At 33.8% G+C, this 15,815-nt stretch overlaps 1 protein-coding gene across 1 annotated transcript in view; it reads left to right on the forward strand.

Annotated features, from left to right (window-relative positions):
- The window catches only part of HFM1 (helicase for meiosis 1), a 207,072-nt gene that overhangs the window by 125,522 nt on the left and 65,735 nt on the right, over positions 1-15,815 (forward strand). Inside the window, exons 15-21 of the mRNA XM_043876338.1 lie at positions 3,267-3,310; positions 3,417-3,518; positions 3,922-4,067; positions 5,021-5,115; positions 6,167-6,300; positions 7,114-7,161; positions 9,086-9,166. Of these exons, the coding sequence (XP_043732273.1) occupies positions 3,267-3,310; positions 3,417-3,518; positions 3,922-4,067; positions 5,021-5,115; positions 6,167-6,300; positions 7,114-7,161; positions 9,086-9,166 (650 nt within the window). The remainder of the gene's footprint in view (positions 1-3,266; positions 3,311-3,416; positions 3,519-3,921; positions 4,068-5,020; positions 5,116-6,166; positions 6,301-7,113; positions 7,162-9,085; positions 9,167-15,815) is intronic.

Here is a 15,815-nt window from a genome sequence, read left to right on the forward strand (position 1 = left end):
GTAAGTGAACTAAAATGGATGGGAATTAGCAAATTTAATTTGGATGAGCATTATATGTACTACTGTGGGCAAGAATCACTTAGAAGAAATGGACTAGCCCTCAGAGTCAGCAGAAGAGTCCAAAATGCAGTCTTGGGTGCAATCTCAAAACAGACAGAATGATCTCGGTTCATTTCCAAGGCAAGCCATTCAACATCATAGTACTCCAAATCTATGCCCCAACTGCTGATACCGAAGAAGCTGAAGTTTAACAGTTCTATGAAGACCTATATCACCTTCTAGACTAACCCCAAAAAAAGAAGTAGTTTTCATCTTAAAGGATTGGAATTCAAAAGTAGGAAGTCAAGGGATACCCAGAAGAACAGGCAAGCTCGGCCTTAGAGTACAAAATGAAGCAGGACAAAGGCTTACAGAGTTTAGTCAAGAGAACACACTGGCCATAGCAAACACCCTTTCCAAACAACCCAAGAGACAACTCTGTACATGGATATCAGCAAATGGTCAATACCAAAATCAGACTGATTATGTTCTTTGTAGCCAAAGATGGAGAAACTCTATAGAGTCAGTAAAAAACAAGACCTGGAGCTGACTGTGGCTCAGATCATGAGCTTCTTATTGTAAAATTCAGGCTTAAATTGAAGAAAGTAGGGAAAACCACTAGGCCATTCAGGTATGAACTAAATCAAATTCCTTATGATTATACAGTGGAGGTGACAAATAGATTCAAGGGATTAGATCTAGTAGAGTGCCTGAAGAACTATGGATGGAGATTCATAACATTGTACAGGAGACAGTGACCAAAACCATCCCAAAGAAAAAGAAATGCAAGAAGGCAAAATGGTTGTCTGAGGAGGCTTTATGAATAGCTGAGGAAAGAAGAGAAGCAAAAGGCAAGGGAGAAATGAAAAGATATACCTATCTGAATGCCGAGATCCAGATAATACCAAGGAGAGATCAGAAAGCCTTCTCACATAAACAATGCAAAGAAATAGAGGAAAACAATAGAATGAGAAAGACAGATCTCTTCAAGAAAATTGGAGATATCAAGGGAACATTTCATGTAAGGATTGGCATGATAAAGGACAGAACTGGTAAGGACCTACCAGAAGCAGAAGAGATTAAGAAGAGATATCAACTACCTCACGTATACAGATGATACCACTCTAATGGCAGAAAGTGAAGAGGAACTGAAGAGCCTCTTGATAAGGGTGAAAGAGGAGAGTGAAAAAGCTGGCTTGAAACTCAACATTAAAAAAACTTAAAATTAAGACATCTGGTTCCATCACTTCATGGCAGATAGACAGGAAAAAGTGAAAGCAGTGACAGATTTTATTTTCTTGAGCTCCCAAATCACTGCTGGTGGTGACTGCAGTCTTGAAATTAAAAGATGAATGCTCCTTAGAAGGAAAGCTATGACACACCTAGAAAGCATATTAAAAAGCAGAGACATTATTTTGCTGACGAAGGTCCGTATAGTCAAAGCTATGGTTTTTCCAGTAGTTGTGCATGAAAATGAGAGTTGGTCCACAGAGGAGGCTGAGCAATGAAGAACTGATGCTTTTGAATTGTGGGGCTGGAGAAGATGCTTGAGAGTCCCTTGTACTGTAAGGAGATCAAACCAGTCAGTCCTGAAGGAAATCAGTCCTGAATATTCATTGGAAGGACTGATACTGAAGCACAGCTCTAGTACTTTGGCTACCAGATTCAAAGAGCCAGCTCGCGGGAAAAGACCCTGATGCTGGGAAAGATTGAAGGCAACAGGAGATGGGGATGGCAGAGGATGAGATGGTTAGATAGTGTCACCAACTCAATGGACATGAATTTGAGCCATCCAGGAGATAGTGAAGGACAGAGGAGCCTGATGTGCTGTAGTCCACAGAGTCTCAAAGAGTTGGGCATGTCTTAGTAACTGAACAACAACCTATTTATCTTATAACTGGAAGTTTGTGCCTTTTGACTACCTTCATCTAGTTCCCCTTCCCCACCATCTTTTTCCATGAAAATTTGTTTATTCCTTTTTGAAGTATAATTGACCTTCAACTCTGTGGGGTCAGTGTTGCTGTTCTACAACAGAGTGATTTGGTGGTTTCTATACATTTCGAGATGATCGTCATAATAAGTCTAGTGACGATTGTCATGATTGTCATGATGATCTGTCACTATATAAGGTAATATTGATACATAGTTATTGACTGTATTCCTGCACTTTACATTTTGTACCCATGACTCATATTTTGTAACTGTATGTTTGTTCTTTTTAATCTCACTTATACATTTGCTCTCCCTTTGCTCCCCCCTCCTCCCTGGCAACCACCTGTTTGTTTTCTGTATCTATTACTCTATTTTTATTCTATGTTTGTTCATTTGTTTTGTTTTTTAGATTCCACATATGAGGAAAATCATATAATTTTTGCTTTTCTCTATCTGACTTATTTCACTTAGCATAATACCCTCTAAGTTTATCCGTGTGGTTACAAATAAATGGCAAGATTTCATTTCTTTTTTACTACTGAGTAATATTCCACGTGTGTGTGTGTGTGTGTGTGTGTGTGTGTGTGTACCACATCTTATATATCCATTCATCTATTGTTGGACACATATTGCCTCCATATCTTGGCTATTGTAAATGCTGCAGTGAACATAGGGATGCATATATCTTTCTGAATTAAGTGTTTTTATTTTTGTTGAATAAATACCTAGGAATGAAATTGCTGGATCATATGGTAGTTCTATTTTAAAACTTGTGTGAAATCTCCATATTGTTTTCCATAGTGGCTGCATTTGTTTATATTCCCACCAGCAGTGCACAAGGATTCCCTTCCCTCCATATCCTCATCAGCAGTTGTTATTTGTTGTCTTTTTGATAATAGCCATTCTGACAGGTGTGAGGTGGTGTCTCATTGTCATTTTGATTTGCACTTCCCTGATGATTAGTGATGTTGAGCACCTTTTCTTGTCCTGTTGTCCATTTGGATGTCATCTTTTTTTTTTTTGAATGTCATCTTTGAAAAAAAAGTCTATTCAGGTCCTCTTCCCTTTTAAAAATTGGATTATATAAGGGTTTTTGTTTTTGTTTTGCCTAGTTGTAAAATTAAGGACTTCTCAGTGTGAAAGTTAGATAGTCTTTACTTATTGAAGATGGTTTTTGAAAAATGATGTTATAAACATATTTTGATATCTGTAGTCTTCAAAATAATTAAGTAATACACTATCCAAGTTTTTGATGCTAATAGGAAAAACTCAATAATTTTGTGTTTTTTAAATAGGTTACAAAAGTGCACATATTCCATAAAAGATTCAAAACTGAGAGGTAGGTTTAGAGATAATTTATAAATCATATTTTCAGCTATAGATAAAAGGAGCCAATTACTAATTAACCTTAAAAGTACATGACAGATGACATTTTTCTTTTGTAGATATCTTAATACATGGTGTTGCTTATCATCATGCTGGTATGGAACTGTCAGATAGAAAAGTAGTTGAAGGAGCTTTTACTATTGGAGATATACCAGTTCTTTGTAAGTAAACCTTTTTCTTGTGGATATTATAAGGTCTTTTGGAAAATATTTTAAGAGAAAAAAAGAAAAAACTCAGGTATTCTTACTTATTTCTGTTTTTCTTCCAAGAATCTAAATTATATAACTACCCGTATAAATACGTGCTACAGTAAACTCTCTTGCAGTTTTAGTTCTTTATTATTTTAGCAAACACTGTGCAGTTTGAAAAATAGGAATTAGTAGTTTTTCAGCTTTAAGATATATTATTTTACATGGTGATGTTCTTTTCTTTCTTTTTATTCTAAATTTCCTATATATAAGTTTTTATTGTTATACATTTATAAAAATATATCTTTTATAAGAAAACTTTTACCTGAAACAATAAAGTTATATGACTTAAAAGTAATATTCTTTAATTTGATAGTTACTACCAGTACCTTAGCCATGGGAGTCAATTTGCCTGCTCACTTAGTGGTTATAAAATCTACAATGCATTATGCTGGAGGAATGTTTGAAGAATACAGTGAAACAGATATTCTACAGATGATTGGTAGAGCCGGTCGACCTCAAGTAAGTGACAGTATTTCACTTTTTGTAATTCATTTTAAAGACAATGTAAAAAGCAAAAAGAAATGTATATTCTTTGTTAAATGAAAGATTAATATTTCACATTTAGAGTAGGTTTAAAAATAAATGTAACTAAGAAAATCTACTACTATCATGGAGGAGTAGACGTAAAACAAGTCTCACCAAAAGTCCCACGTAGCTCCCTTCACAAATGTCAAGTACTCCCTTCACTCCCTCTGAACTCCTTGTTGATGAATGATTGAGTTTGTGAATATGTATGCTGTTACAGGGTTTTTGGGTTGGGTTTGTTTTTTTTTTTTGGCTTTGGGGATTTTTTTGTTTTGTTTTGTTTGCTTTTTATACTGAATGGAAATGCCGTTGGCATTTTGGATGGGACTGTTTTTTGTTGCATAGGACATTGCAGAACATGTAGCATCCCTGGATCCTATCACAAAATGCCAGTAGTGGTCCCCAGATATTGTGACAATTAAAAATCAGCCCATATACATTACAAAACATGGCCTAATCTGACAAATTCTTGAATGAAAAAGTCATTCATATATGTACTAAGGTAAAATTTAGGAGGAATGTCTTTTCAGAGAATAACAAAATATTATGTTATACAAATTTATAATTTTTATAGGATAATTTAGATTATATGTGAATTACACCAAATCTTGCAGCTTTTAACCAGTTACCTAAGTTTGTTTTGGTTTTACTATTGCCAAAATTGTTATATTGAAACCAAAGTGTATTTTTATGTCTATATTATTGGGAGGATTTTAAGGTAAATTTTCAGTTAACATTCAATTCAGAAGCATTTTTAAGGTCTTTTTGACCTGTTATTTAAGACAGGCAATTGTTTAATATAAAATGAAAATCTTGAGTTATTGAAGAAAACTGGTATCAACATGTACTTTTCTTTATTAAATGTCTCCCTCTTTTTTTTCTTCCAGTTTGACACTACAGCTACTGCAGTTATCATGACTCGGTTAAGCACAAAAGAGAAGTATATTCAGATGCTAGCTTGCAGTGACACTGTAGAAAGCAGGTAATATGTAAAATATTCCAAAAAATAATGTTAGTATGTCTTGTATTTTTCCTTTTAATAGATTAGGGATTTTCTAAGGCCATTTTCTTGGAATTTTTCAATAACCTAATTAGAAAGTTTATTCTTTTAAGAAATTAATTGTTAGTAAAAGACAGTGTAATAGTTGTTTAGCATTGTTTATCAGCATGCAGTTGCATGTATTCTTGTTATAAAAGGCCAAATTAGTAATGAGAGGAATATAATTTTCACATCTTTAAAATTTGCATAATAATAGGAGACGGGTAACCTGAGACCTTTTAGTAAAGTCTTTGATTATCATACTCTTGGGGAAAATAGGATGTAATCTATTCCCCACCCTTTTTTTTTTTTTTTTAATTTTTTTATTAGTTGGAGGCTAATTACTTCACAACATTTCAGTGGGTTTTGTCATACATTGATATGAATCAGCCATAGATTTACACTTATTCCCCATCCCGATCCCCCCTCCCACCTCCCTCTCCACCCGATTCCTCTGGGTCTTCCCAGTGTACCAGGCCCGAGCACTTGTCTCATGCATCCCACCTGGGCTGGTGATCTGTTTCACCATAGATAGTATACATGCTGTTCTTTTGAAACATCCCACCCTCACCTTCTCCCACAGAGTTCAAAAGTCTGTTCTGTACATCTGTGTCTCTTTTTCTGTTTTGCATATAGGGTTATCATTACCATCTTTCTAAATTCCATATATATGTGTTAGTATGTTGAACCAGTCCCAATGAGATGGATGAAACTGGAGCCCCTTATACAGAGTGAAGTAACCCACCCTTTTTTTAAAGCAATGTTGTCTTCTAGAGTCATGGAGTAGAAAGAAATCTATAACTTTTGAAAAGTAAAACTGACATTAAGGTTTACTCATATTTTTGAAAATTAACTTTTGTGAATTATTAAAGTAGCAATATTATTCAGTTATATTCAACTGTATCATTAAATTATTCAAATATTATTCTACACAATGAGTTTTATGACATTGAAATACATATTACTAATGAAAAAAATTTTTCTTCCCCATTAGTTTGCACAGACATCTTATTGAGCATTTAAATGCAGAGATAGTATTGCATACTATCACAAATGTGAATATTGCTTTGGAATGGATACGATCAACCTTGCTTTATATCAGAGCCTTGAAAAATCCATCTCATTATGGTTTGTTACTTTGATTTTGAAAAGTAGTAATTTTATCAAGCCAATTGGGCCTATTTTTTACTAATAGGTCACAGAATAGATTATAGAAGTTAATAGGTAGCAGAAGTAAAAGTAACAACTATAACAAATACATTTAGAGGCAAGAGTAGACAAACATGAGAAATCTTTATCTGTTTTACTTCTAGTCCTTTAATAAGGCTTGAAATCAACACCATTAAAAATAAACCTTTTAGAAAAAAATTGTGTCCAGTAAAAAGTTTTTAAATGCTTAGAACTATTTAAGAGAAGTTAAAGGGCTTCCCTGATGGCTAAAATCAAAAACAGTTTTTGAATTTTGTCTGAACTGGTGTTCAAACCAAAATAAATGGTAATACTGTTGCTGCTGGAATTTTCATCTTCCTTCTAAAGCTAATAACACCTATGGTTATGTTGCTTCTAGAGGGTTCTTTCATGTGGTAAAGATTATAAAGTAAAAATACTTGGGATTGCAGAATATCAAATTAAAACCTGACTTGCTATAATACCATTCTAATTCCACAGGTTCAAAAGTTTCAGATCTGTAAAAGGAAAAAATACATGTAGTATTCCTATACAATAAAATTAACAAAAGAAAGCCAACTGATATTGAAAGGATTTCACAACAGTGGTTATTTTCTATAGATCTTTAAGCCTTTTTTTAACTTTAAGGTACTTTTTTTTTCTATTTAAGATTTAGTTAGACTACTCTTTTCTAGTTAACTGGGGTATCAAAGTAAGCCTCTAAGGATGAATAAATCTCATTCTATTTTTAATAAATTTTCATAACTTATATAGGTTTTGCATCTGGATTGAGCAAAGATGGAATTGAATCAAAATTACAAGGTTAGATGCATTTCCTTCTAAAAAATTTATATTCTGTAAATTTTAATGAAAAGGTCTAGTTATTATGAAAATAGGAATAGTACAGTAAAATATTTCTTTAAATTACTTTATTTGCAGAAAAATATATAGATTTCTTTTTTTCACAGGTAAATAAAGCTTTGCACATACACTTTTTTTTCTGAATTAATCTATTAATTTTATCAGAATATCTTCCTTTGTATGACATGTTAATTTATTTTTAAAAATGATCCTGGTCTTTGGAAATGTTGCCTATAGATATACAATTTTATTATTTATTTTCCTTTTCTAGTTTAATTTTAATTGAAAATATAAGCCTAGCTTGATTATGGGCTTCTTATCCCAGTCTGTTCTAGTGAAGTATTCCTGTCAAACCTCAATTTTAGTTTTCAGTTAATTTCATTATCTCATTTTTGAAATGAGTATTTTCATTCCTTCATTTTTGAACTCAGTATTTCATTACATATCTTTGGAAATATCAGAAGATTGTTGAGCATTTATTAGGAGTAGAAATTGTTGCCTCTACATTGTACTGAGACTGTCTTCCAGTAAAAGAAAAAACTATTAGATCCCTAAAAATATTTAGCCAATTTTAATTTATTCTCTACTTGTATATACACATATGGCAAATAAAAATTCAGAGATAAAGATGAAGTAGTAAAATTATCATTCTTAAAGAATAAATATGTTGTTAAAAAATGCTGATAAGCGATAGCTTACATTAATAATGCTGCTGTTGAGAAACAGATCTGTATTGTATTATGCTTTCTGTGTTGACTAAATTTGAAATGGAGTTTTAAACACGTATTTTTTTTTTTTATCAAAATGATCAAATACACATGAAATGAGAAATACTTCATGAAATATTACCAAGAAATATCTTGCTATATTCTGGTAACTGTAATGATTTAACTTTTCTTAACTATTGGTAACAGTTCATATTTGTCTTATTTTCAGTTATCATAGAGTGGCTAATTTTTCTCTATAACGAATAGCTCAATTTATTATGTAACTGGATAGAATGTTCTAGTTTCCTTGGAGGTGTGCCTTAAATTTCTTAGGAAGGATCCTTAGCATGGATTATGCTGTTTCCTAAATTTAGTTATATTTTCTTGCTCTGTATTCTCCAGTAGCTTTACCAATGTGTGTGTTTGCTAAACACTTTAGTCGTGTCCGACTCTTTGTGACCCTATGGACTATAGCCAGCTGGGCTCCTCTGTCCATGGAATTCTCCAGGCAAGAATACTGGAGTGGGTTGCGGGGGCCTCCTCCAGGGGATCTTCCTGACCCAGGATCAAACCCACATCTCTTAGGTCCCCTGCATTGGCAGGAGGGTTCATTACCACTAGCACCACCTGGGAAGCAGCTTTACCATCACACTTAGAGTAAAATGCAAACCTTCACCACAAAGTCCTATTTGATATCCCCTTGCCTGTTTCTCTGACTTCATCTCTTGTCACTTCCCCCTCCTTTTTTCCACTCTGTCCAAATTGGCTATCTTGTTGTTCCTTACCCACATCAAGCTGTTCCCCTTCAGGTCCTTGCACTCTCTTTATTCTTGGAACACATCTCACATTTTTACATAGCCTAAACCTTCAATTTCATTCAGGTCTTTTTGAGGATTAAATGAGATAATACAAATAAATCATTTTAAGTTGTAAATTTTATCACTTGAGTGTTATTTTTATTATTTTTACTGTTAGAAAAATTTTTCAGTGTATTAGGTGGCTCTTTAGTTTAAATAAGATTTTTTCGTTTGTTTTGTTCTTACCACTTAAGTAGGGACTACAGTTCTTCCCAGAAAAATTACACAGAAACACAACTACAGAATATTTAATAATAAATTCTGTTTTTTGTTGCTTCTTTATTTTACTAAAGTTAAAATGTGTTTTTTACAATTGAACAGAATTGTGTTTGAAGAATCTGAATGATTTGTCATCTCTGGACCTGATAAAAATGGATGAGGATATTAATTTCAAACCAACTGGTAATTTTTTCATTGTTGTTAGTAAATTTAACAATTAAGACTAAATTTAAACATTTGTTCCACTAAAATTTAGATGATGGTAAAATTAAATTGTGGTTTCAGTTCTCAACAGGGTATCATCATTATTAGCATGATAAATTTATATGAGTCCTATTTATAAGATTATAGAGCTGCCTTTTTGACAGGCATGAAATTTGTGTCCACTAACTTTGGTGACTTTTAGCAGAGGATTGAAAGTTCAAATCTTTGGGTTGCTTCAGTCCCATTGTAACTCTTGTAGCTAACCTTTTGCCAATTCTTACTTATTCAAACAAGGCTTATAAAGATGGTTACTTGGGGTGCCTTCTCTTTCTCTCTCTGTCTCTCTCTTTTTGTGTGTGTGTGTAATAAAGTTTTATTAAAGTATAAAGGAGATAGAGAAAGCTTCTAACATAGACATCAGAAGGGGGTAGAAAGAGTTTGATTCTATATAGGGTATAATAGAAGCAATAAAGAATGTTTTGTAGTTTTTAGCACACATGATTAGAAGTTTCTTGGGGAAAAATATTGACTTCATTATAACGAATTAATCTGTTTTAAAACAGAGAGTTTGCCTAATAAAAATTGGGAAGCATAGAAAAGTTTGAAAAAATCAATATATGACTATCTAGCATTTCATGTCTCCTTCTATTTTTAAATGCATTTTTCTGTACTTGCAACCATACCATAGCAATGTATGATTTTGTGTCATGTCTTCATTTGTATAAGGTTTTTAAAAACAATTTACCTCCCTAACTTTCAGCCCTAGATTTATAACATTTTTTTTCTTCTCCCATGGTCCTCATTCTGGTAAATCTAATTTGTTTGTGACAATTACCTTCTTTGTATTCTAGGATGTCTCACTGAGGAGGCATGAGAATCACTAATATAACTTCTTCCTTTTTTATTTTTAACCCTGTCACTTTATTTTTAAAATATTTTTATTGGCGTATAGTTGCTTTACAATGTTGTATTTCAGTTTCTACTGTACAGCAAAGTGAATCAGCTATACATATACATATTAGTATATTCCCTCTTTTTTGGATTTCTTTCCCTTTTAGGTCACCACAGAGTACTGAGTAGAGTACCTCCTGTGCTATACAATAGGAGGGATCACTAATATAACTTCATCATCTATTCTTTATATACTTTAATTCTCAAGAATCTTATTCCCACTGTCATTATTTCCCTGTGGAACTTCTTGAATCCACTGATACCATTTCTTCTGCCTTTAAACATACCTAATAATTGATATACTATTTGCTGTCTTTCTTCATCATCAGTGAATACTACTTGATTAATTTTATTCTTTTTAACTTGCTTTTAATTCTCTTTTTTTGCTTCTTTAATGAATTTCTGTTTGCTGACTTTTTTTGCCTTACAATGGGCTTCTTAAACATGCAGATGTTGGACCTTTATTTTCAGTTTATGATAATTTTTTTGAAAACATAATTTACCTTCACAGCTTAAGCTATAGTCATTATGTAATTGTGGTTTTGATCTTGGTCTTTCACCTTTACTGTAACATTTGACCATTAATTTTCTATTGGAAATCTTTTCTTACATATATGACATGAAATTTGACACTCAGAAGCATATAGCCATTAATTTGACCTGGAATACTGTACAATGATATGAACATAAAATCTTTGTTTCAAATACCTGGATTTCAGTTCTGTTTCTGCTACTATGCTAGCTGGGACCTTAAACTCACTAAGCCTTAGTACTAATATATATCTGCAAAATAAAAATATATATTACAAGGATATATAATATATATATTTACCTTATTAGGTTGTTGTGATGATCAAATAGGGTAGTGAACATTTATAGGAAAAAAAATTCTGAAAACATGAGTTATTGCTCTCTTTTGTCCAAGGTTAGGAAAATATCTCTACTTGCCCCTCCTGCTCAATAGCCTAACCGGTTTGTTAAGCCTAAAATTACAAAATGTTTGATGTCTTTGGTTTCTCTTTCACTCCTCACTCATTGCATGTCTAGGCAGGATGTGTCCAAAAGGACAATCCAGTCTTGGAGCTGAAAATATTCCTTATCACATAGCAGAGTAATGTTTCCTAAATGTGGTTGGGTTAACTACTTACTCTCAAAATCATCTGAGAGTGCTGTTATGTTAAAAATGAAACTAATGAGCCCTACTCCAGACTTAAAATCCTCAACTTCTAGGAGTAAAACCTGGTAATTTAGATTTTAAGCTTGAACCCTGGATGCATTTTTGCACATAAAATTGAGAACTACTGCCCTGGGAGTGATATTTCAATAAATAATATAGTGAAAATCTATTCAGATCTTTGTGTCATACTCACAGTTTATCTCAATGTGTATTCTGAGGGTGTAGGGAAGAGATTCCAAACTGAAATAGAGAATGCAGTTTTACTCTAAATCTTCTTTAGGAGATTCATGGGGTTCAATGGCATATTAAATGTGCTAAGAGGAAAAATAGTTAGCCTAGGATTTTTACATTTTTATTTGCCCAGAGAAATGTTCTAAATGGAATATCCATTAATATTGCAAAGAACACTAATGTTCTATCAGTGTTCAGTGTATCAATTCAATGTTAATGTTATCCAGAAACATCCTTACAAACACACCCAGCATAATATTTGACCAAGTATCTGGGCAGCTTATGGCCCAGTTAAGTTGACACATAAAATTTAGCATCACAGCAGCTTAACATAAAATATACTTTCTAGCTGAATGCAGCTGAATTGTCAGAAGAATTATTGTGCATGATGCCTTTTACCTACTCCTCTGTGCTGAGGTTGGTTATATATTCTGCTTTGAAAACACATATTATTCAATTCGCAATCATTGGATATTTTGTCCTTTGTGTTTATTAACTCAGCATCCTCAACTCTTGTTACACCTTAAACCATTCAGTTACTTTAAACACACACAAAGTGTTATATATACATGAATGTACTTATTTCTTTATGAGGAATTTAACATGTATTTTTAACTGTGCTAGTATTTTTATTAGGATTATTTAGGTTAGTTCTTTTGTTACAATGTTGTATGAATTTGTTGTTTGCCTCAATACTTTTTTCCATAAGCGTTGTTATTTTTAGTATGCAGTTTTATACGAGAATTTATAGGAATGCATATACTATATATTTATAGGAAATAAAGGTTTACATAAAAATATAGGAATACTATGTATTTATTTAAGGATAAGAATTTTTTGGAGAAGGAAATGGCAACCCATGGAGAAGGAAATGGCAACCCACTCCAGTATTCTTGCCTGGAAAAATCCATGGACGGAGGAGCCTGGCGGGCTGAAGTCCATGGGGTTACATGACTGAGCACGTGTGCACGAGGGTGGAGGGAGATGGGTTGGTAGCAATAAACTGGTAGAACTAAAAAATAAAAATAAATAAAAATAAATAAAAAAGAATTTTTATTAACTGATTTGTAATAGTTTCATTATCAATCTGTTGTATTTTCTAATTTCCACTGTTTCTTCTTTGACCTATGGATTATTTGGAAATCTGGTTTGTAACTTCTGTACATCTGATGGTTTTCTAATTATTTTTCTTTTCTAGTTTCATTGTCACTGTTCTTGATATGTGATACAGTTGCTTTGTATCAGATAATGTTCTCTGTATGATTTCAGTCTTTTGAGATTTGTTGAGACTTGTTTTATGGACCCGTATGTGGTCAGTTTTTATAAATATTTTGTGTGTGCTTATTCTTTTGGTTTTAAGTGCCCTCCCAGATAAATATCATGTTAGTTCTTTGATGATTAGTAAAAGATATTGCATGTATTTCATTTTTCTGATTTGGTTGCCTTCAGCAGAGGGGTTGGTTCATAATTACTTTGTTGTTGTTGTTCAGTTCCTCAGTCATGTCCGACTCAGTCTTTGTGCCTCCATGGACTGCAGCATGCCAGGCTTCCTGGCACCTACCGAACTGGGGAGTTCATCTTTCAGTGTCATATCTTTTTGCCTTTTCATACTGTCATGGAGTTCTCAAGGCAAGAATGCTGAAGTGATTTTGCCATCATAATTACTAAGCCTACTGTTAATGTGGGTGGATGCTCTTTGCATATTATTTCTAATTAATTCTTTTTTATGACTTCATGATCCTTTGTTTTATTATTATTTTCTTTTATCTCTTTGTGTATTTTGTGTATTAAATTAGTCTGTATGTTCCAGTAATTCTGCTTCTTGCTTTTGCCTTTTTAATTTGTAATCATAATACTCAAGTCTCTAGGTATTTTTATCTATATGCTTGTGTTCTTGTCTGGGTTTTTAGCTCTTCTGCCTGCTAATGTATGTGGAAGGAGGGCTCAAAAGACCATGTCTTATTTTGTGCAAATTTAAGGATTAACAACCTTATGAAAATGGACAGTAACTGCAAGAGGCACAGAAAGTCATTAAACTGGGATGCAAATCTTAACCTCTATGAAGGAGAGAGAAGGAAGGAAGAAGGAAAGGAAGGAAAGATAAAAGGAAGGAGAATTTTGTCCTGCATTGCAGTCCTAAGACCATTTGGCAAAGTTGATGGGGAATCTTTAATTCAAAGTTGCCCATCCGAGGAGTCCCATTAAGGTCTACCTTAATATTCCTGCCATGCTCAGTCATTTGTTTGGAGCACCTCATGAAAAGTGTGATCTTGGTGTGTACATATGATAGATTCGTAACATAGCAGCCGGGACCATCCATCAGAGCCCTTCTTGCAGGAGGAGATACGAGAGGTGCATTCTCATCACCTCTAGTTCCCTTCCTCACTCCAACTCTATGACTTCTGCTTTGAAATACCTATGTTTGCTACTATGAAAATACTTATCATTCAAAAGCTATATTGATAGCGAGTTGTCTCTTTATTTTCTCTTTTCACGTGCAAATCTTTTAAAATTCTTTCCATTCTGTCTCCCTTGACTGATTTTCTTCATAGTCATTTCTAGGTTATTTATATACCTTAGCTAGGTAACTTTCATTCTTACTAATCAGCCAGCAAATATAAGCCTTTTCTCAAAAACTTTCATTTTCTCCAGCAGGGAGATACTCTATAGTAATTTATAAACATCTAAGATAAGAAGGGGCTTCCCAGGTGACTAGTGGTGAAGAACCCACCTGCCAATGCAGGAAACATAAGAGACAGGGGTTCGATCCTAGGTCAGGAAGATCCCTTGGAGGAGGGCATGGCAGCCCACTCCAGTACTCTTTGCCTGGAGAATCCCATGGACAGAGGAGCCTGGTGGGTTGCAGTTCGTAGGGTCATGCAGAGTCAGACAACAACTGAAGCAACTTAGCACGACACAGTGCAGGATGAAAGGAGCATGGCTCAGGTGGTAAGCAATCCGCCTGCAATGCAGGAGACCTGGGTTAGATCCCTGGGTTGGGAAGATCCCCTGGTAAGGGAATGGCTACTTACTCCAGTATTCTGGCCTGGAGAATCCCATGGACTGTATAGTCCATGGGGTCACAAAGAGTTGGACAAGACTGAGCAACTTTCACTTTCAAATATAATATATACTAGTTCTCTTGGTAGTCATATTCTCACTGTCTCACACACAGCTCTTAGAATATCACTTTTATGAACCACTGCATTACTCACATTTTGGGTGAACATGTTCACTAGACTCCTAACTGAGAAAGTAGCTACTCCTGAGGTTAAGTTCTGTCCACTGTACCTTGTTCCTGATGACTCTAAGTGATGGAATGTCACATTCTTTATTCTTCAGCAAAACCGGTAGCACATAGGTAAATATTAGACCTTTCCTTGAGAAGCAGTATACCATTTTCCTCTTCTCAGCTGTTTTCTGTGTGTTCACTGAAATTCTTTGTGCTGTTTTTGACAACTTATAATTGAAGCCAGTAACCTTTTAAGTGAATTCCATTTCATCAATTACTTATCCTCACTCTGCCCATCCTCCTACCCTCAGCCAAGCTAATGTTTTATTTCCAAAACAATTTAGTTTCAAATTCCAATTTCATTAAAATAATGCTCAAGAATTTTAAGTGGTCCTCTGTTATTTTACAAATCAGAACCAAAATCTAAGCTCCTTTAATAGCATTTCAGGGATCTTTCAGAGTCTCCATATTCTATCACTCATCATGTTTTGATAATAAAAGTAGGCAACATTTATTTAATGTTAAGCACTGTGTTAAGTACTATGTGTATATTATTGCATTTATTTTTCTTCATGATAAACATATGAGATGCATGCTTCTATCATTCCCCTATTACTTTAAGAAACTAGTAACCTGCACATAATTACCTAATAACTAGTAAGTGGTAGCTCAAGTATTTCAAGCAAGTCAGTTTGACCTGAATTTGTAGTTGTATGTTTATTAAGCTATATTTCTCTTTAGAGTATTCTAAAGATAGTCTTTTTAACTTTACTCTTTTGATAAACAAGTCTTGTTCTTTCCTGAGGTCATAATGGCTATATTTCTTTCTGCTAAGGCCTATAGCTTACTTTAAAATGCTACTCAAAGCCCATTTTCTGTAGAAGGTAGTCCCACACTGACCATTCTCTTAGGCTTAATCTCCTCAGTACATAAGTTGGTATATGTAAACATTATTATTAACTGAATTTTGTCCTCTAGCCTAGCTATTTCACATGTGGCTATCTCCCCAGCTAAACTGTAGCTTCCAGAAACTGTTT

Source organism: Cervus elaphus, chromosome 20 (assembly GCF_910594005.1).
Source record: "Cervus elaphus chromosome 20, mCerEla1.1, whole genome shotgun sequence".
Lineage (NCBI taxonomy): Eukaryota > Metazoa > Chordata > Mammalia > Artiodactyla > Cervidae > Cervus > Cervus elaphus.